We start from the raw sequence: 27,994 nt of genomic DNA on the forward strand, positions 1-27,994 counted from the left end.
GATTCCATGTGAAATTTGTGGACGTTATTTTTTTTTTTTTTTGAAGTTATGCTTGGCAACACTTGGCTTTGGCCTGTGAGTGAGAGCAGAAGATGTGAGGTGTGTTTATTCTGTCGTGGGGCTGCGTTCCCCAGCGATGAGGTGTACCTGCTGACTGACAGAGCCTCCGGGCAGTGTTGATGTTGAGAAGTCAATCCCCCGTCGACCTGACTTTCACACCCCACCTCACACAGCACCTCCCGCTCACCAGCACACCTACATTATGCGTGAATGCACATGCATGCACATATACACACGTTTGCACACATGCACACACATGCACATACACACAGGACACACGCCAGGCAACGCTTTGCCCTGTCATTCATGTAGCAACCTGAAAACCTCTCTCTGTGCTCATCATGTGTCCCTGGCCTCTATGTTTATATATGGCTTTTCACATTGGAATTTGAAGAATGTATTGGTGAGAATTAGGAGAGCTGCTTCATAGTGGGTTTCTACCTCACATTTACACTGAGAACTGTTGACTAGGCTTTCACAATAGGCACAGGTGAAGCATAAGCTTTGATAATCAATTGCAAACATCAGGGTAAAATATTATTTTATTTTGTCTTTATTTATCCAGGGAAAGTTGACCAAGTATGTTTGCTCTTTTTCAGCAACATCCTGCTTCACATTCATACAGTTTCACACTTTCACACCAGGGAGTTGCCCAGTACACCCACAGTCTGCTACTGTTGGCCGCTGAGCAGCTCCACTGAAGCAGTCAGGGGTTCAGGGCCTTGCTCAAAGGCACCTCAGCAGTAGTTGTTGAAGTAGGGGAGAGCGTTACTCGTACTTTTTCCCCACCCACATTTTCCCAGTTGGTCTGGGAATTCAAACCAGTGACCATCCAGTCACAAGCCTGCTTCTCAAACCTCTAGGCTACCACTACCCCCTGCTCTTGATAACCAGTGAAATCCATTAGATCAAAACAATGGTATCTTGTTTTCATTGATCAGTGTCTAATGGGCCTAATGCTGCTGGAATAGCATGCTTTGTGTTTTAAGTCTATAGCTGCTAATAAGATGTGACATTTAGATTATCGCCAGATGTATTTATGGCCAGAGGAGATAAGCAGTGATTCAGTCTTTGGACGAGGCTCTGAGAGAAAGTAGAGCAGGGCCCTATTTGGAGATGCCTGATTACTGTGATGAAGTGCATTGTGGGTAACTGGACCAGTCCAGGGCCAACAAACTGTGGCCATATATAGCATATCCATTCCATATACGATCCTGATACAGAGAGAGGGAGGGAGATAGAGACAGAGAGTCTTATCAGCCTGCATTGTGCATCTCTAAGTCATTTCCCTGAGCATAAACATGACTCTAACTAAAAGATGACTTGTTGTGGTCTCTGTTTTGCTGCCAAGTAAATCACAAGTACAGCATGGACCACACAAGCAGGGCCAATGTCTTCATGAAGGAGCATAATTAACTAACTAGTGTCACAGCCAGACCATGACTCACAAACTATTGAGTGCTATGTTGAGATTTACCACCCTTGTAATTGTGTTTATATACACACATATTACAGTACAGAACATAGCATCTGTCCACAAACAAAGATATTTAAATTGGAGATAGCTAAGAAAGGCAACCTGGATAACAGCAGATTGTAGTTGAGGCAGAGCTGCACTGGAGGCAGAGTTATCTTGGTTAGCTAGTTAGCCTAGCTGAACATCCAAGTTCAAACTAGCCATACTAGCCTATAGCTATATCTAGGTAAGCTAGCTAGCTAGCCTGCTGACCTTCTAAGATCATGAATGCCATGAGTCAAGTTTGAATAGCTCTGAGAAACCGATTCATCGGCTCCACCCATTGAGGTTTAACTCAACCAATGAGATTATTTCTGCCTCCAGAGCAGCTTTGCTTCCAAAAATGTTTGTAGAACTGAATCTCTAATCTGCTGGATAATATCAAGGGTTTTGGATAATATAAGGGTTGTCATCAGAGTAAACAGACCCTAAATGATGACTGTGATAGTCTCATGGTTTGAATACAATAACAAAGAAGGAGGAAAGCCCAGTGTAGCTGTTTGTTTTGGAGGGTTTCAGTGTGAGTGTTTAAACACAGACAGTCAACACTGTGGCCAGGTATGGAGGGGTGGGAAGGGGCTAGAGAGGAGCAGTGCCCCCACACACACACTGTTGTCATCACTTTCTTGCCTGCCTATATGAAAGGGGTTCTTCCGGCCCACTGTCCCACTTCAAGTACAGTTGTGGTTGCTGACGTTGTTTAGAAAGAACATTTCTTTCACACTCTGGTGTCTGCTCATCTATAAAAAGGCAAAACCGACACTTAAAATAGCCTGACTTGTTTGAAAAAGCGGAAGGACGAAGCAAACACTCTCTGGGACACAGATGCTAGTGAAAACCACCTTTATTTTCCATTCTGGTCATGTGACCGTCTTGTTATTCATTGCTGTTAATGCATATAAGAGTGTGCAACTGTCTGTTGAGCTGTAAATGTGGTTGACACCTGCCTGAACACTGCTGGTACTGAAACCTGCATTTAGAGAACTAAACACCCAAGGGCAAAAAGAACAATTTCATTGTGTTTTGTCCACAGTTTAAATAGAACAGGCACATTTCCAGGGAGACTGTATTGTTTTAGCCATGTAAACCAGATTTGTATCTTCCCTCAGCCTCGCCACACCTCAAACTTGAATTATAACATATTATTATCAGATGCAATCTGTATTGGAAACATGGCTGCTCTCAGTCTTACTAGTTGACAGACAGAGATAAGCTTGAGTGACACGGTACTGGTGTACTGTAGGCTTGTTGAAACATTGCCATAATAATGCATTGTGAATACAATTAAAACAGGATTTCGGTCATTCAGAAACATCGCCTTAGAGGTTAGTCATTAGCACTGTACAGTCAGTGAACAGTGGGGGATTGGACAGTGACTGGAATACAAACAGATACTGTAGGTCAACCATTGTCTCCTTTCTGGAAAAACTATCCTGAACAAAAGGAGTTAACCTTTAGCTTTCCGGTAACATCAATTATAAATTCATGATGTTGGAATTATAAGGTTCTTTATGGGCTTTTGTTTTTTTTTATCAAAATTGAGTTATCTAAATATTCATGATTTTTGAATGTTATTGTTGTGTGGTGTTATGTATTTTTAAAGAACCTTTTGGGGTTAAATATTTTAAAAGATATAAAGTAGATAACAATTTTTGCCAGAGTTGATGTCAAATTTTTGATACTCAATATCTCAGAACTGCACTCCACCCAGATAGAAGCTTATAACTCCAAGCTCACAAGTTGTTCCATGTGGAGTAAAAATGGATTCAGCCTATGGATCTCTCTGAGATATACCATCAGCAGCAGTTGTGGTTTGGTACGTGGAGCCTAAGTGCTTGTCTGTGATGTTGAGATGTACATACAAGTGTCCTTGTCTGGCTCCCGGAATGAGCCTCGCTTTTCCAAGATCCCTTCCAATCATTCTTGCATGCGCAGAGACGTGACGTGTTGCTCTTCAAATAAGAAACAGTTTTCACCAACCACATTAAACAACAAACGCCAAAAAGTGCTGGCAATGACCGGAGCCCGAGCGAAGAACTTCTCGGAACCCCTTTATTTTTACAGGCCGTTTGGAGATTCCTCTGTAATATCAAGTTCTATTCTTAACGCAAACGGGTGCCGACTCCCCCTCTCTCCATTGGTTTGTGGTTGGGGAGGTTGGAGCGGGAGAGGGGAGAGTGAGAAACATGTTCTGTGACACATACAGGAAAAGTTAATGAACCACACATTGTTCTTTTTTTTTGTAAACATTTGCACAGTCATGTTTCCCAAATTGGACAAAGACCGAACTGTTTCTGTCATGTCTACAGTTTTGGGCATTGTCCGACTCACCTACGGTACACTAAGGCCCACAGTATGCTGGGCGACCAGATTGCCTACACAGTGGGACACGGTGCACTAGCAACCTGTGAGTTAATGAACTACCACCTGTTCCATGTTAAATGTCACTGCAGATTCATGCCGCAGGAAAAAGATGACTTCAGCGTAGGATTTTCTTTTTCTGCAGCACAGCAACACCTGAATTTTGTGCTGTGGAACCACCAGGTCGTGTCCCAACTCGGCAAGCATCCCATCGGAAATGAGAATCAGAACCCGCTGTATCCCAGAGTCCTCCTTGCCTGTGGCTGCAAGTAATGAGGGTCTCCTTCAAAAGACAATCTACAAGGCTACATAAGCCCTGTTTGCTCGCCCTTCCTAATCAAATACACTGATACAGGCACAGACACACAAAGGCACACGCACGCACACACACACACATCTATGTCCCTATACTGCCATTCCCTTCAGAGGAAACGAGAGCTCAATAAATACCCAGATCAGGCCTGATCAGTTTAATACGAGCAGACAGAGGGAAACTGCCAGAGATGGAGAGAAAACCATGTGCAGAGCCTCAACTGTCTGTGGGCCATAACCCACAGGTTGGGAGGAAATAGAAGCCAGCTGAAGTTGGGACTCACAGGGTGAATCTGCTTTCTCTGCTCGCAGACGCAGTGGAAGGGAGATGCACAGATGGATCGATTTGGAGGGAGACCTCTCTTTTTATCTGTAGCAGAGGAGAGAGCTGAGATCAAGACAATTTGTGAATCTAGGAAAAAGATTTTAGACTTTGAAGAAAGGCAAACGTGATTTGATTTCCGATTTTCTAGTCTTCACAGGCATAGAGGCAGACCCCTAGTTTGTCACTTTACTGAAAATGAATACTTAGACAAGATGTTCATGTAAAAATACACCCGTTCTAAATCACAAAGTGGGTCTGCAACAGGGAAGAGCCTCCCATCCCCACTAATTGAGACGCTGTAGACTCGCTCTATTTGCCCAAATGAAATCCTGGTGTCGGGTTTGGTCACTGGCAGGAAATCTTGTGTCATTTACGTCAGATTTGTTCATCCTCAAAACTTAAGAGAGACATACAAAGCAGTCTCCTAAATAGCAGCCGTCCAGGGAAAGCTGCACTCACCAACGTTAGATGTTTTGCCTCGCTCGTCCCTTTGGCATAAAGCATCACGGACCGGCCAGGCTGGTAAACATGAGCGTGTTGTGTGCAGTTTACTGGCGTCAGGTTACATGGTTGGTGGGTGTTGAAGTTCAAACAGTTTCCAGTCAGTTACCTCTCGCTGCCATTCGGATCTGCCAAGGTGCAAAGTTGCCTAGTGCAGCTTTAACGCTAAAACTACATTATTGCATACTCATATCTGCATTGTGTCAGCTTTTCAGGATCTAAGAAGAATGACCTTGTTTTTTGCTTGATGATCATTGCATTTTTGAGTTTGTTTAATATGGTTTTGAAAGCGTTCCATAAGCCAAAGGGTTGTAGAATTTTCTCAACCCATAAAGGACAATGCAATCCTTGAATTGAAGATAAAAGGTGAATCACCAAAGCTGGAGCTATGAGATTTTCACAACAGCATATTGCTTAAATCCTTGTACAATTGCTCATAATGATGTCGTGCTCTGTGGCACCATGGCACCGTGCCATCCATTCACCGTACAGAGAATAGAAAGAGAGAGAGACAAAAAAAAAGAAAGAGTGAGGGAAGTGACTGCGGATGTAGTGTGCACCATGTGACTTGCTTGTTATTCCCCAGGCTGAGGAGAGTAGGCCCCGCGCATCATGGGACCTGCCTTACGATGCTCCCCCAGATGCCGGGCCCGCTCCCTGGGCTCTGATAGCAGACAGGACTGACGTAAATGTGCTCCCTGCTGGGTAATCACAGCACCTCAGCTCAGGCCCCAGAGGCTAGAGGCGCGATAGTTAATGTCTCAGTCAGATCCGACTCCCACAAAAATAATAACAACACATCGAGAAGCAGGGTGTTGTTCATGTGACACTCCAGCGCTTCATACATTTTGTTTGCATCCCTCGCCTTTATTGTTCAAAGGTTCTATTGTGTACGAGTGCAAACACATGATTCAGACAAACATCTTATTCATATCGACATCTGTAGGCCTATGAGTAAATGTCAATTGGAGCAAATTTAGCCAAAAACACTTATGGTTGGCATCAAACACTCACCACACCCATTAACACGTTTTAACAATGTGCCGAAATAGAAACAGTGTGTCCATTGTGACTCAGAAGCCTTTGCTATCCATCTGGGTATCTTAACACTGCCCTATTAGCGGTGTCCTGGCACAGTCGGAGCATGTGTACTCATACAATAACTCGCCAGTGAGATTTTTTAAAGTGGATTTCTCTCCCTCTTTCCCCCCAGGCTTATACCCATGTCTGTGAACGCTAGGGATTGAGTGGTGAATACGTTTAAAATTTCAATTAATAGAAAATCTCCCTTGTTTTCAAAAACTGTTCTTGATGACGGACAGGAAGCACGTGATGACTGTCAATCCGAGCTAATCAGGAAACGGCGCAGACCACCTCTAAATGGACTGGGAGTTGGAAGACAGGAGGCAGGGTGATCAAGTGGGGTCATTGCACTCTCCTGCATTAGTTGAGGCCCGGAGCTCCTGAAACCACAGGCGTAGCTATACAGCCTCTTAAGGAGCTCAGGCGGCCTAATCAAAATCAAATCATCTCTTTTCTTTCTCTTTCTCTCTCTCTCGCTCTCTTTTGGTCCAGAGAGCAACAATTACTCTTAAAGTGCGGAGGAAGCCTAGGGGTCCCAGGCTCCTAGAGGAACAGCAGCAGCAACAGCAGCAGCAGCCCACTGCTTTAAAGTAGTCTTTTATGGGATATCAGAGCTGGAGGAGAGTCCAAAGAAAATAGGTCTTTTTCATTATTAGAGCCAGCTGTGGCTTTCCACACTGATGACTCATCCATTTTTCTTTCCCCCCTCTATTCTTTTGCTTTTTTTCATAGTGTGGTAAAAGAAGGGGGGGGGGGGTGGGGGGGGGGCTGCTGCTGTGTTGGAGGGCTCAGCCAAATTGACACTGAGCCCATATTCGCTGGTGGTTGTTTGTTTGGATTAAGGAGGGTATCCTAGCCACAATCGTGCCTGCTCACCAACTCCTTTACTCACCCTTGCTCACGTACTCATCGAGCCACGTGGATCTCCTGCACGTTTCTAATATCTCTTCCTTTCTCTCTACTTTTTTTTTTGTCTCTCTGTTTCTTTTTTTTTTTTTTCTTTTTTTTTTTCCCCAGTGCCGATAATAAAGACAGAGCCCAATGATGAGTATGACTCTCTGGGGACCCCTGGGCTGCCCATGCATTCTAAGCCCTACTACAGCCAGCCCAGGCTCACTCCCATCATGCCTGTAGGCGATCCTGATGCCTGCCTGGTCGGAGGCTACCCTCCCTGCCCGCCTCGCCACGCCGCCATGCCCGCCTCCTCCCCCAGCTCCAGCCCCACGCTGCATGACCTGTCCCCCGTGGCATATAGCAAGTGCCTCTCCAACAGCCCCACCCACGCGGCGCCGCCGGGCCCCATGGTGCCCACCATCCAGGAGACCCCCGGCCGCCCGAACCTCGCCCACCCGGCCTCCCCGGACCACGGCTCTTCCCTGGGGATGCTCCATTCCCAGGGCAGCCCCAACCATCTCAACAGCCCGGGACCCCACGGCTACCACTCCATCTATGCCAACAGCAGCCCCTCGTCCTCCCCGGTGTCCCACCCCTCCACTCCGGGCGGGGCGGCGGAGAGCCCGTTCGTCCAGGCCTACAGCCCCACTCAGGCTCAGGCGGCCGGCTCGGCCCAGGCCAGAGGGGGCTCCCCCAGCCTGCTGCCGGAGGACGCCAGCCCCCCCTCCATGGCCATCACCGTCAAACAGGAGCCCCAGGAACTGGACCAGATGTACCTGGATGATGGTGAGTCACCAGAAACAAGGCGTATCTGAACTGTCTGGACTTTTCCATTAGCTCATAATTTGAATAATCAGAAGCATGTTGTTTTTCTTTATGAAAACCTCTCTTTATGAGCTCTCTGTCCACGTCAAAATGTTCCGTTTACGCAGCACGTTGCATTTATTTAACACCTTTTGCTTATCTGCATGCCACCACACATAACCGCGCCCTGCTGCACCTCTCACTATTTCCTGATGAAATTCTGGCAGCAGATTTACGTCAGATTTGTTTAATTTTAGACCCCGGCAGATTTATTTGCTTTTGCTGTAACGTGCGGTCCGGCTTATGTTGTCCAAGTAGCAGCTTTACTTTAAAACTTGATGGGATTTTGAAACAATCTGTCAAAACATCAGAGCACTGAGGTCAGTCGGGGTGCAGCAGAACAAAAACAGTGGCACACGCGTACCGAACCAAACTGTTGACACAAGGACTAATGAAGGAAGCAAAACAATGGGTAGGGGTTTCCTGAACCAAGCCATTTTTTCCCCCATCTTTCTGGGAGGGATGCTGGGAGGCAGAAGGCAGAGGCTTTGTTTTCCCGTGTTTTCCCCGTGGAGCCTCCACCATGCGGCTGTCGTCATCAGGGGAGACTGGGGGGTCACCGGCCCCCCTCTGGAAATGAGTCCAGTCACACCCAAGGGAGCATAGGGTTGATGCACCCACACTTTATTGCCTCCCGTGTCCACCTCTCATCATAATTAGCGCTCTGTCTCGGGTCACTAACCTGTTATCACGGTGCCAACGGAGGCCTCACTTGTTGTTATGATGTGTATTCATGGAACGCATAAATGGCATCCTGCCAGTTTAAAGTGATAAAGTCCCCATGCATCCAAACAGGGGGAGGGAGGGGCGGATAACTCTACACTGAACTCAGGAATATCACTCTTCCTGTGCACCTTTTGTTCAGTAAACAGAAATAGTATGTGTGTGTGTGTGTGTATGTGTGTGTGTGTGCGTGTGTGTGTGTGTGTGTGTGTGTGTGTGTGTGTGCGCACTTAGCCTCACTCAACAGCTTAGGGAGTACAGGGGTGATAGGCATGAGGGGACCAGGGGAGTTTTGCTGTGGAGCTATAATTGAGTTGAAATGCAGTTGTCAGCATATCTGTCAGTCCTGATGAGCCCCATTAGTCCTCACCTCATAAACAGACAATACAGAGACAGGGGAGGATGTCTGTCTGTTATCAGCTTTATAAAATAATTTCCAACGTTTCTTTTCTTCTCTATTCCATTTTCTTTTCTGGTTGAGGTGCTACAGTGAAATAAGAGAATAGTGGCGTGGTGTCGTCTGGAAATGAGATTTGCAGCGGCATTGTCATGCGTATGTGTAATTCTTTCTCAAAGTTTTCAATAGTTATGGCAGGCAAAGGAGCCTTGAATTCAGCTTTAATTGAATTAGCCTGAAACTCAAGCTTTATTTTGCATTTTGTAATAGGGTTGTTAAAGGGTCCTTTTACACTGTAATATGGCACAGTATGAAGATATTCCAAATGTCCACAGCAGTGCTAAGGTGAAATCAAGTAACCTTGTTTCTCTTCCCCACTGCTCCATTCACTGTCACTTTAGCAGGGTCAATCGCTCTCCGGCGCGGTGGCCAAATGTATTCAGCCAGTGATTACAGTTGCATTAGGGACGCGCAGGAATGTGTATTGATTGACCAAGGACAGTGAGGCAGCCCCTCAATGTGCTGCCATTTTGCATCACCTAATGTCTGCGTAAGCATCTGTGGTGAGCTCCTGGACTCCTGGTAAGTGTGCGGTGGTAACAGCATACTCCAAAGGCATCTGCTGCTCCCGGGCCCGGCCCCATCCCGAACCCCTCAAATGAGCCCTAAGCTAAAATAAATAAGATCGGAAGGCAGCTCACAGGGCGTCCCGCTCCCCATCCACATGCATTACCACCGTATGTTAGCAAGCTGAGCGCTCCATTAGAGAGGGAAGACGAGCGGATGACCTCACCGCAGCAGCAGTGATTTAACGCCAGCCGTGTAGAGTAGCGTTCCTCCCCGGCAATCGGGGGCCGGTGATTTGGAGTCTGCGGGAGCACACTTGAGCTTCCCCCAGAGCGGAGCGCCTCCCACGCTCAAACGCTGAGGCCTCCGGCTCTCATCAGCCAGAGGAAATGTGTCTCTCTGGCCAGCCCCAGACTTTACGCAGCCCCTGAGAAATCACTCAACTTATCAACGGTGAGCTACTGTACCGCGAGGAGCTCCGTTAGCATGGAGGGAGTCCGGGATGCAAACCCCCCTGACTGCCTTACACAGTCTCCTTTGTAATCTGTAAAAAACTCCACTCTTCCCTCTGCTGTGATAGAAACTTTCTAACTACAGTAAGTGAGAGACATGAGGCGATGTTTCTGCGGTCGGCCCTGAAGCTACGTGGGAAAGACCCAGTAGCTGATTTAGTACTCCGATTGATGAATGATCATTTGGCCATGGTAGGGTCTGCAGTTAGATGTAGGCTCTGTGGCGAACCAGCCGTCTTCATGCAATGTCATGTTGGTTTGTTGGGAATGCAAGCAAGATGTACTATTGAAGAGGATAAAACACCCTACTCTGCTAGAAGACTCAGCATTGCCATTGTTTGACTCATGGTCATGAGCAGTGTGCGGTGCGGCTCACATAAAACAGAAGTTTCTCCAGACATTTTGTACTTACTCACAGCCCACTATCTCTAATCCAGCACGATTTACAAGGCACAAGGCTTTGAGCACAGTGCCAGTCAAATGACATCAATAAAAATAACAATAGAACTTATGAAAAACGAGGAGCTCGGGATTTACGTTTGCCTTGTTAGCCTTTCTAATTAACCCATAAAAACAACGCTGCAATGACGGCACTCTCTGTCACACGTCCTTAGGAGCAGTTGTGGTGACATCATACCCCCCCCCCCCCCCCCCCCCTTGTCTCGCACATACACTGACACGCATGTGTGCATGTGTGTGCATCTACATACACACCCACATACACATGTACATATGCTTTTGATCTGATACTTGGTCTTGTTTAAACAGACGATTTTGGAAAATTTGGCCCACATTTCTCGCTACAAGCCCTTCACTTGCACCACTATGCTGGGTGTTTATGGAGGTTTTTGTGTGGATGTGTGTGTGTGCGTATGGATGTAATGTGTGTGTATGTGTTTGTATGGAGCAGGAGCAATGTGCTGGCTGGGCTAGGCGTTTGGTCCTATGAGGCTGCTGCTGTGTGTCCTCTCTCATTAGCTGCTGCTGCGATGGGTGATATCATGAAGTGCAGCTGAACGCAGCGCACAGCGAAGGAACTAGCGCTAATCAGAGGGCCAGATTTCTACCAGCTGGCTCTCTGGAAAACAGAGGGCCCTTATTCACCAAAATAAGAAAAACACTGAGTGCCAAGCGGGCTCTGCCGATTTCTGACATTTGACATATGTACTCTGATTGCCTCACGTTACAGGGCAAGTTTTCCTCGTGATTGTTTCCTCCTCAACTCAAGGTTTGTGCATTTGAAACGCTAGCCGCCTTGTTTTCTCAAACTGAAAACAGAATTGTTGTCGCTCCTCCTTTCCTCCCCCCCCCCCCCCTCCTGCAACAAGAAGGCATTCTAACGTTTCTGAGGATCTCCGTCCACCATTGTTGCTTCTGAAGGCAACTCAAGGCTTTCCTCATGGAAACTTTTACACATCCTGGCAACATGCCCAGACCCCAGGACTCCGCAAAACCCCTAATGATGATTGAGAGCGCGTCCGCACCGCTCTGAAAACATGCTGAGTCGCTTACATTGGAGTGTGCCGCGAGGCTGGCTCTGGGGGGGGGGGGGGCAGAAGAGAGAGAGAGGAGCTGTTGGGGGAAGGGGAGGGGGGTCATTAAAGTGGAGGTTGAAGTGTCTAATGGGACTCACTAAAGCAGAGCAGCTCCTGTATGTTTGGACAGCATGTATGTGTATGCATGTGTCTCTGTTTTAGTTAGTAGAGGCAGTGAGATATGGAGGTACTATAAGACCCGCTGATGGTTCATAGTGTTGGAGCCTGTGCTTTCACAACACTCCACCTCTGACCCTCTGGCCTTTTGGGAGCGGGTCGAGCTTCGGCTAATAGTAGACAGAGGGAATGGCTGTCTTTTGGTTAAGTGCAATGCCAAGAACAGAGTCTCCTCCTAGATGTAGCGATATTGACAGGTACAAGAGGAAGGGTGATGGCTTTTTTATTATTAATGACTAAAAAGAGGATGTGGATTTTTTACTATTGTTGTTATTGCTGCCTTCTCATATTAGGAATCTTGTTTTCCTGGCAGTCCTTGAAATGGTGAGGTATAAAACAAAAACTTTGGCCTTTCTGGAGAAGTTTTATAGTCATAGGAAAAATTAATATGTAGCCATACGCTAAGATTGGCCTTGGAGAGTCATTGACAGCCTAGGCGATGGTTGGACAACTACACTTTTGGGATCACCAAGAGAAACACCAGTATTTTCAATTCAAATTCTTCTCATTGGGATCGAAAACCACTCTTTTCACTCTGTAATTTAAGCAGCTATGTCTCTCACTAGCTATTACCATCACAACCTCACCCAGCAGCTGTGTGAGTAGGTCAGTGATATATATGAACTTCTATACAAAGTAGTGGTATATGGTACTGTATGCTATTTATCCATTAATGTGATTATAAAATTAAATGGGAGGGTGCCAACTGACCTTAAAAAGTTTGTAAATTATAATAGTATAACAGTGGAAAAGAGTGGCATGGCCAAAATTGTCAACGTGAAGAAAATAGTTGTAGCCAGTAGAGGCACGCACTCCAAAAAAATGAGGTCACTATTGTACTGGGTCAGCAAAAAAAAAAAATATCAGTGCACTTCAAGTCAGTTTGTAACGAAAAGTATAGGAAGTAGATTTGACTGATATATGGAAGTTACAATGGAATTAATGGAACCCAGAGAGCCACATACCATGGCGTCTTCGCAATAGAAGAGGGATACCTTTGCAGTTGAGTGGAAGTCCTCTGGATTACCTTAGCACCCTCTGTTTCCTCTTACATCGCTTTTATCTCTGTCCCATTGGCCAGACATAAGAGCCTTTAGATTCCTGGTTGTGATCAGCTTTTTTCAACACATATTATGAAACCCACTCAATTATAGGCTGTATTGTCCAAGATTGCTCGCAGTTTAGCAAATAATTGGATCTAAGTGGATACATATGACAATGGCAATGGGGTCACAGTATTAACGCTTTGATTTTTAGCCCTTTGTAAAACCATTGGGAATATTATTAGTTTTGATAAGTGCAGCAAGATGAATCTGTAAGAATTCAATCCATTCATTACCACAGTATTCTGGCTTTCGTGCGTGCGTGTGTGTGTGTATGTGTGTGTGTGCGCGCGCGCGCACCCCGAAACCCTGGCAGCAGAGCCAGAGGACCTGGTCTGGTTTCAGTCGCTCCGTCATAATATCCACAGTCACTGAGAAAGAATGTGTCTGCTGCGAAACTGCAGCTAAATTATCTAAACAAATTGGGTTTCTTTTGTGTCTGAATTCTGATACACGCACGCATTTAGATGGGAGAGTTAGATTTCATTTTAAATGGGTTTTGTGTTTTTGAAAGGACGCTCAAATGTCAGAAATGCATGAAGCAGATTTGCTACTGTGAGAATGAATGTCTAATTTTCTCTGATTATTCCAAGCTGTGTATAAGGGTGAGTAGGTACAGTTGGCAATGATCTGCTTTATCAATAGCAGAAAGGTCTTCATAGTGAAGTATAGAAGAGTAAATCCATGGGGAATGTGTGCGCACACACACTTGCTTATCCTGATATATTTGAGTCCCTTCATGGAATTTATATTCCTCTGGTTCATCATGTGTCATGTATCCCATGTAGTTTTTCCTGACGCAGCCGTTTAAAGGCTCGGTTTCTGTGGCTCACATTCTGAGGTTTAGGAAACACGCGTTGAAAAGCCACCAAGCCACGCCGATCACAGCGGGTCAAGACCCAGAGAGGGCCTGTGGCTTGGCCGGGATCCTCCTGTGTATCTGTGATCATGGAGCTACCACCTCGCTCCAGACACACTCATTACTGACTCCTAATGTGACTGATGTGAATGCGGTCGACTGCTCCGGCAGGATGATCACTGATGACTCCGCTCAGTTTGACTGAGTCTCATTCCCCCCAACGAGCCCTGAAGAGTTTATCTGTGTCCTGGCGAAGCTACAGCATATAACATATGATTTCAGCCTTCTCCGATCCATTCTCTTTACTTATTGGCATGAAAATTTGCTAACTGTACATCTGGGATATTTCCTGCCGGCATAAAAAGAACTGAGTACAAGGAAAACACGCAAGCACACACACAAGTTGTCCCATCTACAGTGAGGTCAGAGGTCAGGCTCAGCTACAGAACAGCACCTCTGGAGCTGGTAGGGTTTCAGCTTCAGGACACTTTGGCAGGGCGGAGGCTTTCTGTCACAGAGGTTTGAACCCGTTTGAAGGACTCTATCCTCCATGCAATGTAATAACCGCACTTACAGACTTCGCACACACTCCCCCAAAAGCAGTTGTAGTGCTTTTGGTCAGTGTTTAGGGGATGTAAATACCTGTGGCATCAGTAAACAGAAGCAGGTCTCCATCCCAGACCATTTAATAACAGCTCCCCATCTGAAATTTGTTAGCTCAGTGAAATAGTATCCTGTAGCGACGGATGTCAACAGAGAAGTCTGCTCCAGTCGGGAGGGATGGGGAAAGCCGTGGGGTTTGCAACTCTTGGCAGTCTCCTCCATGCGCAGATAGCTCAGGAGGGAGAGGTGTGTGTGGGTTGGGTGCGGGTGGGGGGACTAAAGAGAGAGAGGAGGGGGCATAAAGACAGAGAGTATAAGAGAGAGTGAAATATGGATATAGAGTTCCAAATAGTGAGAGTCGCAGTAGCATCTGTCACAAGACTATAAACCAAATGCACATTGTCCCCTGTTTCAATGCGGCAGCCCTTTACACAAATCATTCTCCACACAGACATTTAAACATAAAGAGCAGTTGTAAAAATGATAAACATGCCATTCTCAATCAATCCCTCTATATTTTTCCCTAATCATGTGGATTTAATTTAACTGGGATCTGAGATTCAATTAGTTCTTTATTCTTTATTTTAGAGTAGTAGCTATTTTGTTAGGCTATAGGCCAGCTAGAAGGCATGAGATGAATTAGGAAGAGATTTTGGGGTCAGGAGATTCCCAACATGTCCTTAGATCCAGGAATATTCACCGAGCATGAGAAGAAGCAGGTCAACCATAGAAATAAAGGAAAGGCAGACACAGACAGACAGACTAAGAGAAAGAGGGGAAAATCTGAGGTGGAAGAAAGTAGCGTGCAATCTTTGGTGATTTTCCCTGGCAGTTTCTCCCAGTGCCCCTGTTCTTCACACACAGACACTACGTGCTTCTTTCTGAGCTAAAGCTGTTAAAACCAAAACACTAAAAGTCAAAGAAAGGAAAACACTGTGAAAGTTAAAGATCAAGTTTTTTTCCTCTCCCCCGAGTGATCGCTCGCAGTGCAGAGACTTACCGAGCAGTGGGTGAATGGTTTTCCTTTCAGGGGAGTGAATGATCATAACCACTGAACTGTAAGTGTCCTACTGCTGGCATATGACCCATGGTGGCTATAAATTTCAACTGGTCCCCCCGACTCTCCAGATTGTACTCTTAAAAACAGCTCAACTCTCAAACAGGGAAATCCTTTCACCCTCAGCATCGCAGCAAGCCATTGGCATTGAGAAATGAAATGATGAAAGGCTAAAATGATGCACAATCCCCAAAATGCAATTCTTTAGCACTGGAAAGGCCAAGCTGCCATCAATTGACTGGTGTTTTGAATTGTATCATGGAACTATCTCACCTTTCAAAATGACCCACTTTCTGTTGTTTTTTCAAAATCATGCAAGGGAATAGCATTTATAATTATATTTATGCCCTTCATTTGACAACTTGTTGGCCTGCTCTTAGACCCCTAAAGTCCATCGGTCTTTCTAGTGCTAGTAGGCAAGACAATTCAGAGGTTTCTTTCTGCTTATACAGTAAATCACCCATGTCGAATCTGCCAGCGCATACCTTGAGTTTGAACGCTCAGGTCATAAACGCTCTGTGTGAATGAAAATGTCACGTACATTTTAATTTGATCAGTGAGATTTACTGCATCGTAGAGTAAAAAAGCAGGCTCCTGTTTCTGTTAAGGTATTCAAGTTCCCCCCCAAGCCCCAGCTACTATTAAATCTGCAAGAGATGAAACAGGGTGGACAAAAGCAGGTGAAAGTATGATTCTATGATTTACAGTTGACAGCAAAGGTCTCTCTCTCTCTCTGCTTCTCTGTCTCTGGAAGAGTAGCCATGTCTTCCCTTTAGATTTGGAGATAGTCTGGGTTTCTGGATGGATACGTTACAGCCTCCAGATGGATGAAAGTTTGTCTGTATTCTATGAAAATCAAAGAGGGGTCGACGGGTGTTGGAGAGGAGGGAAGTGGAGGATTTGCCAAGATAGCCTCCCTCCTGCCTCCAGGCTCGTCCAGGTGAATAAGTCCACGATGTGCCCTCAGGTGACCTCCTCCTCGGTGTCTGTGAATCCCCACTGGCATTGATGATTTAAAGTTGTAGGGCGGCTCTCGGGGTCAGCAGACTGAGTGTTAATCAGATCACACTCGGCTTTAGTACAAAGTCGTAGCTGCTCTCAGATCGCTAGAGCTCAGCAGGAATGTTGGAAGACAGAGGCCGAGTTTTTCTGCACAGCAGGAGCTTTTTAAGATTTAGTTACCTTCAGAATAGTATTCAGCGCCATTGCTGTGACTTTACGATGAAGCCTGCAAGAGCTTTCTGTCCAAGAGGCTGATCCTGTACGGTAGGCCGCTCCCCCTGCTCATCGAGATGCTGGATCAGTCGAAGACTTACAGTCTACTGTAATGTTTGGACTATCAGACCGTGCTATCAGAGCATGCTATCCAAAGCAGTAAAACAGCCTATGAGAGAATAACGTCGTTGGCATTTGGAGCACTCGAGCAAGAGGATTGTATTGCAAAGTTCAAGGTAGTTCTGCTACTTTGTCATGCTTTAAGTTGAAAAAAAAATGGCAGAGAACAATGAGCAGAGCTAATACCTTTTTATGGTTGGGAAAACAGACAGTTTAACCAAAGGCCATGATGTGCAGATACACACACACACACACACACACACACAAGCAGACATGCACACACACTTAGAACAGCAAGGTGCCTCTCTAAGCCGTCTGTCTGTGATGGATAGTGACCAATAAAACTCGCACTGAGGTAAGCCTTTTTGGACAAGGAGAACACAGTTTCTCTATATATAAATATATTTAAAAAAATAAGATTCTGAAATCCCACATTACGACTGACAGGGAACAGGTGATTTAAAGAAGCAGAATACAAATGCTGATGTTATAAATCGTATTATATGCAGGTGCACAGCCAAATTCTCACTCAGACGGCCATAATCTACTGAAGTATGATTGTTTCAATATGCTCATATTTTTTGCTGTGTGCCATTTTCAAACCCAGCGAAATCTCTAGCCGTCTGCATCAGCCTCTGTCGGAGCATACGTTTCTAATTCTGAATCAATCACAGCGAGTTTATCAGATGGCTGAGTTATTTTACCATAAACCCACTGGTAATGAGGCATACAAAGAGTTTTAATCTGTCTCCTTTCATATCTCAATCACACAGACGTGTGTGTGTTTCAGTCAGTTTGGTGCATTTTCAGGCTTTGCTGTTTGCTTTGACTTGGTTATGCCTCACTAGTTGTTGTTTGAAACTGAGCTCTTGATTTCTCACAATCTGGAGTCATCTATACGCACTTTATGACAGAAGATCTTCAGCTCCATACTTTAATGTTTACTTTTGATAAACGGTGTGATTGTTGGGCTTATTACATGAGAAAAGACAGTTTATACTCTTGGTTAAAGTTGTAATCCGCGAGATTTCTTGTGTATTTTTTTTTTGGTGACATCTTTGGTGCTAAGCGCTCACTGCTGTGGTGTTTTCGCTCTGCACTTCCCAGAGATCGTTGAATTTCTGTTGATGAAGTTTGAGTTTCTGTAGGTGGCGATTTTTTCTTTGTCTGTTCAGCCATGGTGGCTATCACTGCTCATGCTAACTACCCAGTTCTTCTTCTATTTATTCTAAACAAACTAGAAACATAAAACGCATCACTTCCTTTGTACCAGAGGATTTTTCCCAGGAAAGACCTTCCAGGCACCGGGTGTTCAGAACAGCAAATGGAAAAGCTTTCATGAACGATAGGTTGAATCACTATTGTGTTATATCAGTTGGCAATAGAGTAGCAAAACAGACATTTATTCATCTAAGAATTCTTACCACTCTATTACTTATTTTTACTTTAAATCTTTCTCAAAGGTAATTTAATCTGTTGCAGAGTGAGAGGGCTGTACAGTGAAAAGTGACTTCATTTCAGAGAAATGGGCGATGAGGGCACGGGAGAGCAGCCCTAACCATGTAAACACCTCCCCCTCATCCTCCCTGGAGACCGGCCTCGAGCGATCACACCCGCGGCCTCCTGGGCCCGGGAGGAAATGAGAGGAGGAGGAGGTGGCGGGCTCACAAAGAGAGAGAGAGGCGAGATAGGGAGAGGCGCAGCACACCATGCAAGATCAAAGAGAAAGGTTATGTACTGCTGGGGCCAAAATAAGCACATCAGTGGCGGGGCTTTCACTAAAAGCTGTTGTCTTTAGATTTGCTGTTCTAATTTGGGGGGCTGCTGTTTAAATTTTTTTTTTTTCTCAAGGCTGGATCAGTGAGTTTCTATGAAGCTTTTCGGCTTTGACTCTGACTCCGGCTAAGTGATTTTAATCTGGCCTGGGTAGACGCTTAAAATCTCCTGGGTCAGGTCGTTTAGTTTGGCAACCAGTCGGATTCATCTGGCTACAGAGAGCAATAAAGTAGCTCCACTGAAAGGTGAGGCACATCAGAGACTCACAGGTGGAGATTAGAGAAGAGCTCCACTTTATCTCACTGACTCCGCTTTACTCCACATGGAGCGCGAGGGATATGTCACTGTCGTTTCTCAAGGCCGCTCCAGCTCTTCTCTCCAAATGAGCGAGGGGCTCCGGTCTAGAAGCAGCAGCATTGTCTGGAAACTTCCCTTGAAGATTCGAAGACTCCCTCCTTGATGTCATCGGAGCTCAAGCGCTTAACTGTTAACCCTCCCTTCTTCACTTCTCCACATCTTTTGTCTTTATCTGTCTCTCTCCAGAAAAGAGGGACCACATCACTCCTCTCTTGGCGTCCCTTCACTGGCTCCCTGTCAAGCTACTGAATCGGCTTTACAATGCTCTGCATGGTCTTGCGCCTCCAGTTTCCCTCTTAATGAGTCATTTAGTGTCATATTCAGCCTTCAAATCTTGTTTTTCTTAAACCAAGAGAAAAATTCTGCCAGTGAGGTGAGACAACTGCACTTGTTTCCAATGTATTTTCTAGAAATGAGTGTCAATATCTTGAAACAAGTCAGAATAAAGCAGATCACTGCACTACTATCAAGAAAATGACACTTGATTCTGCAAAATTCTGGAAACAAATTGATTTGCATTGGAAACAAGTGAAATAATCTAACACCATTGGCAGATTTTTTCACTGATGTTACGAAAATTACGATTTTATGACTCAATAATAGACTAAATGACTTGTTAAGATAGATATTTTTTGCAGTGTATTTCTGAACTTTGGTGCATTTACAACACATGTCCCTTAGGGCGCTCTTGGCTGTTCTATACAATAACCTTCCCAAAAACATTACGTTAGCAGAATTGCCATTCAAGAAGAGTTTTCCTTACTCCATGGCCTTTGAGTGTGATTCTCTCTCCTCTCCATATCTCTTTTCTCTTGCCTCCTCTATCCTACCTTTCTCAATTTCCTCTTCCGCCCTTCATTTTCTTTCTCATCTCCTATTTCTCATATTATGCTCTGTTTCCATGACTCTAGTTCTAATCTTATGGCATTTCATGGTGTTATTGTTCACCTTGGCGGTGTGGGGAGCTGTTTGGCCACGGCCCATGGCACAGGAGTGTCTACACAGTGCCACAGCTGCTGCAGGAGAGTTGTAAAACCTGAGCTTCGACCCTCACCGTAAACTCAGCTTCGTTTTAAAACAAACCCTCGCTCTCCGGCCCTATCTCTTTCACTTTTTTTTTTTCCTCCATCTCCACTGTCAGTCGTCGAGACTGAGTGGTTCCACATGGGAAAGCCCGGGGCTTCACACATCAGCGTAGCCGTGGGGATGAAATATGCTGTCTGTACATATCATCACATCATTAGGCCCAAAGGGAGCCCTGGGATGGATTAGATGCTGTCTACCTGCAAGGCTCAGATGAATTTATGAAGCACTTTATCACGATGAAGCATTAGTGGAACACTTTGTCTCTTTCCATTTGTGTTTATCTATGGGAATAATGATTGCATACTTGTTGGTATCTCTCCATCTCTTTCGGTCTCTTTCAGTCTTTCTATCTGTCTTTTTTTTTTCTTTCTCTCTCTCTGTCATGTGTATGTGTGTGTTCTGACCTTTGACCCTTCCTTACTCTTGACACCGCTGGTTATCAGCAGAAGATGAGTGACGTCGCTCAAGCCTCTCCGTCCAGCCGTTTCGGGCTTTGCGTGGGAGGCAGCAAATTGTCCATTAAGTGTTTCTGCTGAGGCCGAGAGAAGATTTGATATAGTGGGGAAACAAAAGTAATATGTACCAGGAAATTCAATTGTCTCTCTCCAGCAACTTCGAGCTTTAGTTTGGCTTCCCCACCAAATCAATTTCACATGCATGCAGAGTTCAAACGAGGTTTAACGTTTAAAGTGAACTTGTGTGTGTGTCTTTCGGCTCTTCTTTTACAGTGTGTGAGTTCCTCCACGGATTCAATGCCAGTGTTTATCTGTGTTTATATGAACGAGCCCTCATGACTCAGACCTATTTCCTCATAGGCTGCTGAGAGCCTGAGTGCCACAATGGGAGGAAACTACCTCCTCTTTCTCACAAACCTGATGTGGTACTATAGGAGTTACAAGTGTAAGCATAGGAAACATCCCCCTTTGCTACAGTGTGAAGGTCCTTGACCCTAACACGGCTACGGTTTATTCATGTAGTGAAAGTGTCAGTGGTTCAGGAAGGTGCTGTTCTCTCCCTCGGTATCGAGAGACTTCTAGTGAGAACAGAAGTCCCTTGCAGGAAGCCTCAGTTGCAACCCGGAGGTCAGAGGTCGTGTTTTGGAGAGTCAGCTGAGGGAAGCCGAGGGAAGGTGAAGTCACCCTCTGCCAGGTCATTGCCAGTCAGTCCTGATTTGGCCGAGATCGGGTTACGACAGCAGGAACCTCCAAACGGCTCCCGGGCCCCGGGGCTCTGCGTCTCCCCAGACCACAGGGCATCCTCTGTTCTCTGAGGAAGGCTGGCTGTTATCGAACCCCTACGCACAACGCTCCCCACTAACCATGCTAACTAAATCCCCAGTGCAGGTCAGGTTCAGGCTGAACTCATGCAGTCAGAGTGGCCAAATGAAGTCATAACGCCCAAGCCTGGCTAACTGAATAACAAGGAGGCCAAATTGCAGCACAATGACTGTGATGGACTTCTCTTTTCTCTCCTATTCATCTTTATCAGAGTCAAGGATGACAAGCTCTTTAAAGCTGCATTATGCAAGATTTCTATGGAAAAATAACCTTTTATCAGCCTAAATCACAATCTGGGGCTGTCACTAATTGAGATGCGGCAGATTTGTCCTATTTGCCCAAATGAAATTCTGGTGTCTGGTATGGATACTGGCAGAACATTTTCTCCACTCACAACAAGTGGCAGATTGAAACTTAAGAGCGAAATACAAACTGTCTCCTAAACAGCAGTGAGCAGCGCTCCGTCCAGAGAAAGCTGATTTCACCTTCGTTAAATCTTTTTCCTCTCTTTCCTCCTCTTTGGTTTTGTTGTGGTATAAAGCATCACAGACCGGCCAGATTGGTAAACATGAGCATGCTGTGTGCAGTTTACTGATTTCACCTTACAGGATTTCTGGGTATGGAAGTCCTCCGAATTCAAACTGTTACCTATCCTTGCCATCTGGGGCCACAGTTGCAATTACCTGCAATGCTCAGAGGCGACATGTACTGTGCCATAGAGGCAGCATGCACACTGGAGGCTCTTCACCGCCCCTCCTTGCTGGATGCAGCGAGTCATTTTTCATCACTGTTTATGCAGACAGATTACCTTGGAGAGGTCAGCATTCATTCAGCCAGCAGTCACACCCGATGGAGACTGGGCTTCAGTTATGAGCCGCTCGCCCTTCCAAGGAACATTGGTAGGTCTCCACAAAGGAGCTGAACTGTCCATTGAGCTGTTCAACACGGCTGGCATCGTATTAAAGTGCAGACATGTTGTTGTGTCACTCTCACACCTGCCTGAAATAGAGCGCCCAGCACCCCCGGTCCCTGTGTATAAGTCCTGACAGTTCCCGACCGCGGTTTACCGATCACACCGGCACTTCAGCTAATAAACAATGTCACTTTGTTCGGGTGAAGGTTGCAGGGAACGGTTTGCAGTAGGGGAATATGTTCAGTTCAATTTTCCGCTGTTTTTGTTTATTCATGAGCGGGTATCCTCCCAGTTACAGCTTTCCATTATTAAAATGGGGAATCAAAAAAAAAAGTTTCCAGTCGTGTTGGGAAGGTTGTCAGGCCATCGGGAGTTCATTTAGGTATATATCTGAAAAGAAGCATATTCATTTATATCCATAATATGCAATTGCACAAGACAAACATGCTCTCTAAACTAATAGGATTATAAATATAGGTTTTTAGATTTGTTTTCCAGCTGCATATAGAGATCATGCAAACAGAAAATAACTCCCTGGCACACATTTTAAAACATTACAACGAGCTTTACAAGGCCTGGTTTATGGAAGAGAGATTGTATAATGCCCATGCCCATCCATGTTATGCAATGGGTTGAATTTTTGTGGGTAAATTCCGCTCTGAACAAAATGTTCCCTAGTATAGCTAACTTCCTCACCTTCTGCTGTATGTATTTGTGGTTGTCTAGTCATTTCTGGGGAGGTCAGTTAGACACAGGGAGAGAGTCATCTAGGACAGCGTGTTTTCCCTACAGAAAAGGAAATGACCGAAAATGCTGTGGCACCTGACCTTCTTTCATCAGTGCTGAGGAATTAGGTGATCATAATTAAATTGCAGACTAAATTGATGCATGGAAAATGTTTTAGCAAATTAAATTAAATCAAACTAGAAATAAACTAAAACCGATGCCCCAAAACTAACTGACATAAAATGTAAATGAAACTGAATTCATTTAAGTTCATGAGCAGGTCAATTTAGCAAACCCTTTCTAAAATTTAAATGTGGCTAGATTGGATCAGTGGAATTTTAATTGAAAATAAAACCAAAATAAAAACGGATGGAAATCCCTATTATTCATACTAACCCTGAAACAGGAGGGTGACCCTGACATTTAAGGTAAATTATAATAAATGTACTGAAAATGGCATAAAACCAATCCATGTGAATATACTGCAAGCAAATATTCATATGGTTATTATTTTTTTGTCATCAATTATGCAGTTATTTATTTATTATGCCCATAATAAATGGGCATAATACCATATATTTATGAGTCAGTCAGTTTTCATCAACTGCTCTTTAAGTTTGGTTTTTCCCAGAAGATAGTGGCACTAAATAGTGACACCAACAACCCCATTAAACATCTATAAATAGCAGCTTGGTGTTGTGTTGTGGTGTAACAGTCGGCCACATCCTGCTTCTGAGGCTCTCACAACGTCAACAAGGTACATAGATGAAAAAGCAGGGGCCAGTCTTCTACCTTTACATCTCTCTCTTTTCTTTATTGCTTGTTTCTGCAGAATGGAAAATCATTGGGCATGACAGTGGAAAATATTAGTTGATAAAGCACAGCAGAATAACACTGCAGTTATTGTGTGGGCGTAGGAGACGTCACTATTTTTACCCTGAAAAGAAGAAAGGAAGCGGCAGCTTTTCCTCTGAGACAAATAGAGGGTATGTTTGTGGCTTTTTGCAGACAAGCTGTTGGGTTTTCCCTGCGCCCGCAACGTTACCTGGAGCTGTTTTCTTACCTCGGCTATAGAGAGGAGCAGCGACATTAAAGTTTGATCATTTAATTGTTACATGTGCTCGCACCTCCCTTATGTCCTGCAAAGGCAGAACCAAAAATAACCTCAGCGTGTAAATGCCTGTTTAGCCCAGAGCGGAATCGAGTCGAAAACAGCCAGCAGTGTTGGCTCAGGTTGAATTTTTCCAATGGGAGTTCCTCCTGTTTAGGGAGGTGAGCCCCAGCTAACCTGTGGTGTGTGTGTGTGTGTGTGGGTGTGTGGGTGTATGTATGTGGGTGGGTGAGTGTGTATGTAAAGTGGAGCATACTATTATATGTGTGTGGCCCATTTCTTTAAAGTGGTAATCTGCAAGATCTGCTTTTTTTGTTGTTTTCTTGTTTTGTTTTTTTGGGGTTTTTTTTTTGCTTTTTTGTCTCCATCTTTGGTGCACTTTCTGGAGATCAATCGTCAATCAAACAGTGCGGGGTGGTACTGTGACGTCTTCTGAGTTTGAGTTTCTGTGGGTGGCGCTCTTTTCTTTGTCTGTGCAGCCCTGGTGGCTGCTTATGCTAGCTAGCCAGTTCTTCTTCTATTTATTCCAAACAAACCGCAAACATAAAAGACACCGGGTGTTCAGAACAGCAAATGTAAAAGCTTTCATGAACTGGCTGTAGGTTGAATCACTATTGTGTTATATCAATCAGTAATAGAAAATAATGAAACAGAAATGCATTTCTATGAAAATGTTGCTGATTATTACTTTAATCAGCATCATATTCATCAGTTCAATACAGCAGCATATTGTTATCTATTTACAACATAGAAATGCTGCAGGTCATATAAGGACTCAAGCATTTTATTCTGTCTGAACTGATGACATTGTGATGCTTATTTATCTGACTCATTGTTATGGATTAGATGTATTTGTGTTGATCAGTGCTGATGATCAACTGTTGACCTAAACAGTATCTAGTGATAAGGAACTGCAGGCCCAGACTGACTTGGACACAAATCAGCGGGCCTTTGGGTGGGTGGACTTCCTGTCTCAGTGATTTTACTAGACTGAGTGTCTCTCTCTCTCTCTCTCTCTCTCTCTCTCTCTCTCTCTCTCTTTATCATGGGGTGCCCTGAGCTGAGGAGCCTCTTGTTTGTGTTGAACCGCTGGGTTTGGGGTCCTCGCCATCTTACAGTCACTTCCCTCCGTTGTGCCAAAGAACACAGAGCAGATAAAGGCCGGGAACTGATCTCTGTCTGCCCGACTGTGGGAAAGGCGCAGGCACAGGAACTAGTACAGGAAAGACAAGAAGATGACTTAAAAAAGAGATGTGTGTATGGGACCGATACGAGGATATTTTAAAGGCCAATATCGATACTGATATATTTGGATTGAAGCTGCCAGTAGCTGATATTCACTATCTGTCAGTTTGACCCATTTCATGCCAAAACAATTCCAAAAACTACAAGGATTCAGTGTTTCCCCAAGACTTTTACTCTTGTCAGGGTGGAAAAGCCCCTGAAACAGCACTTAGACCATCATGGGACACTAAAACTCTCCACTGAAACATATATCAGTCTAACCCTAGTGTGTACAGTACTGTATGTAGTGTGTGTATGCATGCATGTGTGTGTGTGTGTGTGTATGTGAAAATCCACTACGAAGCCAAGGCACAAAGAAAAACATTCTTTATTGCTCATTGGAGGGAAAGTGGACTGAGCATGCATGCTTCACCACCATGCTTCACATTCACACACCTTCAGGTCATGAGCTTGCTTCTGTAACGTCTAGACTACCGCTGCCCCCATTAAATCTAACATAAACATCTTTCAATTTACCTCTGATGTGCTTATGATCTCTATTGTCATTTGATGAGATTTTTGAATAATGACCCCCCACCTCTCTTTTGTTTCCGCAGTTAACGAGATCATCAGAAACGACCTCTCCAGCATCTCTGTGCACACTCACGCATAGACGTCCAGAAGTCTTCTGCAGCAGCACACACACACGCATACACACACAAACACACACACACACACACAGAGAGGGGCAATATCAACAACAAGGAGATGACGATAACCCTCGAGATCCAGATGATGAAGAATAAATTATTGACCAGGATCTTCCTCATGACCGTCGCTGCCATCAACTCCTCCTCCTCCTCTTTGCATTTCACTCAAAGGCTCGCTGCAGAGCCACACTGACAATCACTGACAAGAGACTGCATAGCTACATTTGAATAAATAAAAAAAATGAATGTTATATTTACAAAAGGGAAGTGATATGGGGAGCAAAGTATACGACTACACTTGCCTTAATTCACAGCAAAAGCTCTTCAGTGGACCAAACAGCTCAATGAGACTGAATACTCTTCTATCGTCGACAAATGACAATCTCCATTTTGAGTGTGATCTGTGTTGTACGTTAATGCATGGACAGGCTAATGGGACAATGAGTGTCATACGTCACCATTTTGGTTCATTTGTCTGTGCGGTTAATCCATAACAACCCAAGTGGTGCCTTACAACAACAACAACAACAACAACAACAGTGACAAAACACCACCTACAGCAACAGTCACTCAAATGCAAATGTTTATGGCTCATTGTAACCCAAAGCGGTTGTTTTTATATGACATTTTGTCATTTCAATGATTTGTTTACAGGGAAACAGAAAAAAAAAAAGGCTGGAAAAATATGTAGGGAATATGTGAATAGATTAGAATTGTATTTTTTTTTCCTTGCTTTCTTATTATCTCATTGTTCATTTATACTGAATGTTATGTATGATATTCTTTTTTGTATAAACATGTATTTGAAAATCTACTTATGTATGCCTTATGCTTATATTATGCAGTTTGCTGTTTAGCTCTCAGTTCTCCATTTGTCTTCCCCCTGATATGATTATGTGTTTGTACCACTTCTACTACCTTGCATTATTCCTTTCACCTTAGTGCCTATTTCTATCATCCTGCCCCCAGTCTTCCACTCCTCCGCCATTATACCTACCTAAGAAAACCACACAGAGATGCTCAGACAATCAGAGAAAATATACATATCCAATGACAACAATTGCTGACCGGCAGGGGCTTATACAGGCAGGTATCAGCTTTCTCTTCTCCCCCAGCTAGAGGTTAGTTAAACAACGGTATGCTTACCTGCTGAATTTCGACGAGAATACCCCCGGACGATATACACTTGTCCGCACTTCTTGCACTTGCAGGTTTGCGTGTAAATAGGCAGCACAGATAATACAAGTATGCGACAATCTCAGTTTTCCCCTTCATCTGTGTGATAAAACTGAGGAGCTGGCAGGACTGACACTTAAGCCTGGCAATAATCGATCGACTTATATCAAAGGATTTTATCTTTGGTGAAATTATTGTCCAAGTTTTCCTTTTTTCTCTTAATGTTGGAGACCTTAGCGTAGAACGGTTCCCCCGTACAAAACCTAACATTATGCACTTTACCGTAGAAACAGAGCAGGTTTTCTTGCTTCCAGACCAAATATTGTAGATTGATTTCCATCGTAGTGTGATAAACAGACGAACTGACCCACTCCGCCTCTTCTTTCAAAGAGCTGCAGTCTTTTCCATGTTAAACATCTTTTTCGAGCATGCACACCATATTAATGTTGGGGATAATTTAGCAGACAGTAGCTTTCAATATAGCTTCCTAATACATTTTAGACATATATAATAGCATGACTAAACTGTATGTATAAGGTTTCTATTTTGTGCCTTATTCTCTTTCTTGGCTACAAGATCATTGCAACTCTATAATGCTTTTTCTATGTAGGCACAAGGTGAAACATATTTCTCTTTAATATGAAATATTTATGAAAAATGAAATGGTGTTTTAAGTGCATTTAATGTGTTCTCAACAATGAATTAATAAATGACATAATGATGACCATACTTAACTGTAGTTCTGAATTATTTTGGCCTTATTTTTAACTCTGAGCGAGCTGTATACAGTATTTCAGTGTTTTTGTGAGCTGTTTGATATTACTGTCTGTCCTATAGTTTATTCCCTTGATAAA

At 44.4% G+C, this 27,994-nt stretch overlaps 1 protein-coding gene across 1 annotated transcript in view; it reads left to right on the forward strand.

Annotated features, from left to right (window-relative positions):
• Positions 1 to 27,748, forward strand: part of LOC139914174 (nuclear factor of activated T-cells, cytoplasmic 1-like) — a 62,098-nt gene extending 34,350 nt beyond the window's left edge. The window contains exons 9-10 of the mRNA XM_071902414.2: positions 7,176 to 7,838; positions 25,872 to 27,748. Of these exons, the coding sequence (XP_071758515.1) occupies positions 7,176 to 7,838; positions 25,872 to 25,927 (719 nt within the window). The 3' untranslated portion in view covers positions 25,928 to 27,748. The remainder of the gene's footprint in view (positions 1 to 7,175; positions 7,839 to 25,871) is intronic.
• Positions 27,749 to 27,994: the final 246 nt, after the last annotated feature.

Source organism: Centroberyx gerrardi, chromosome 12 (genome assembly GCF_048128805.1).
Source record: "Centroberyx gerrardi isolate f3 chromosome 12, fCenGer3.hap1.cur.20231027, whole genome shotgun sequence".
NCBI classification, from domain to species: domain Eukaryota; kingdom Metazoa; phylum Chordata; class Actinopteri; order Beryciformes; family Berycidae; genus Centroberyx; species Centroberyx gerrardi.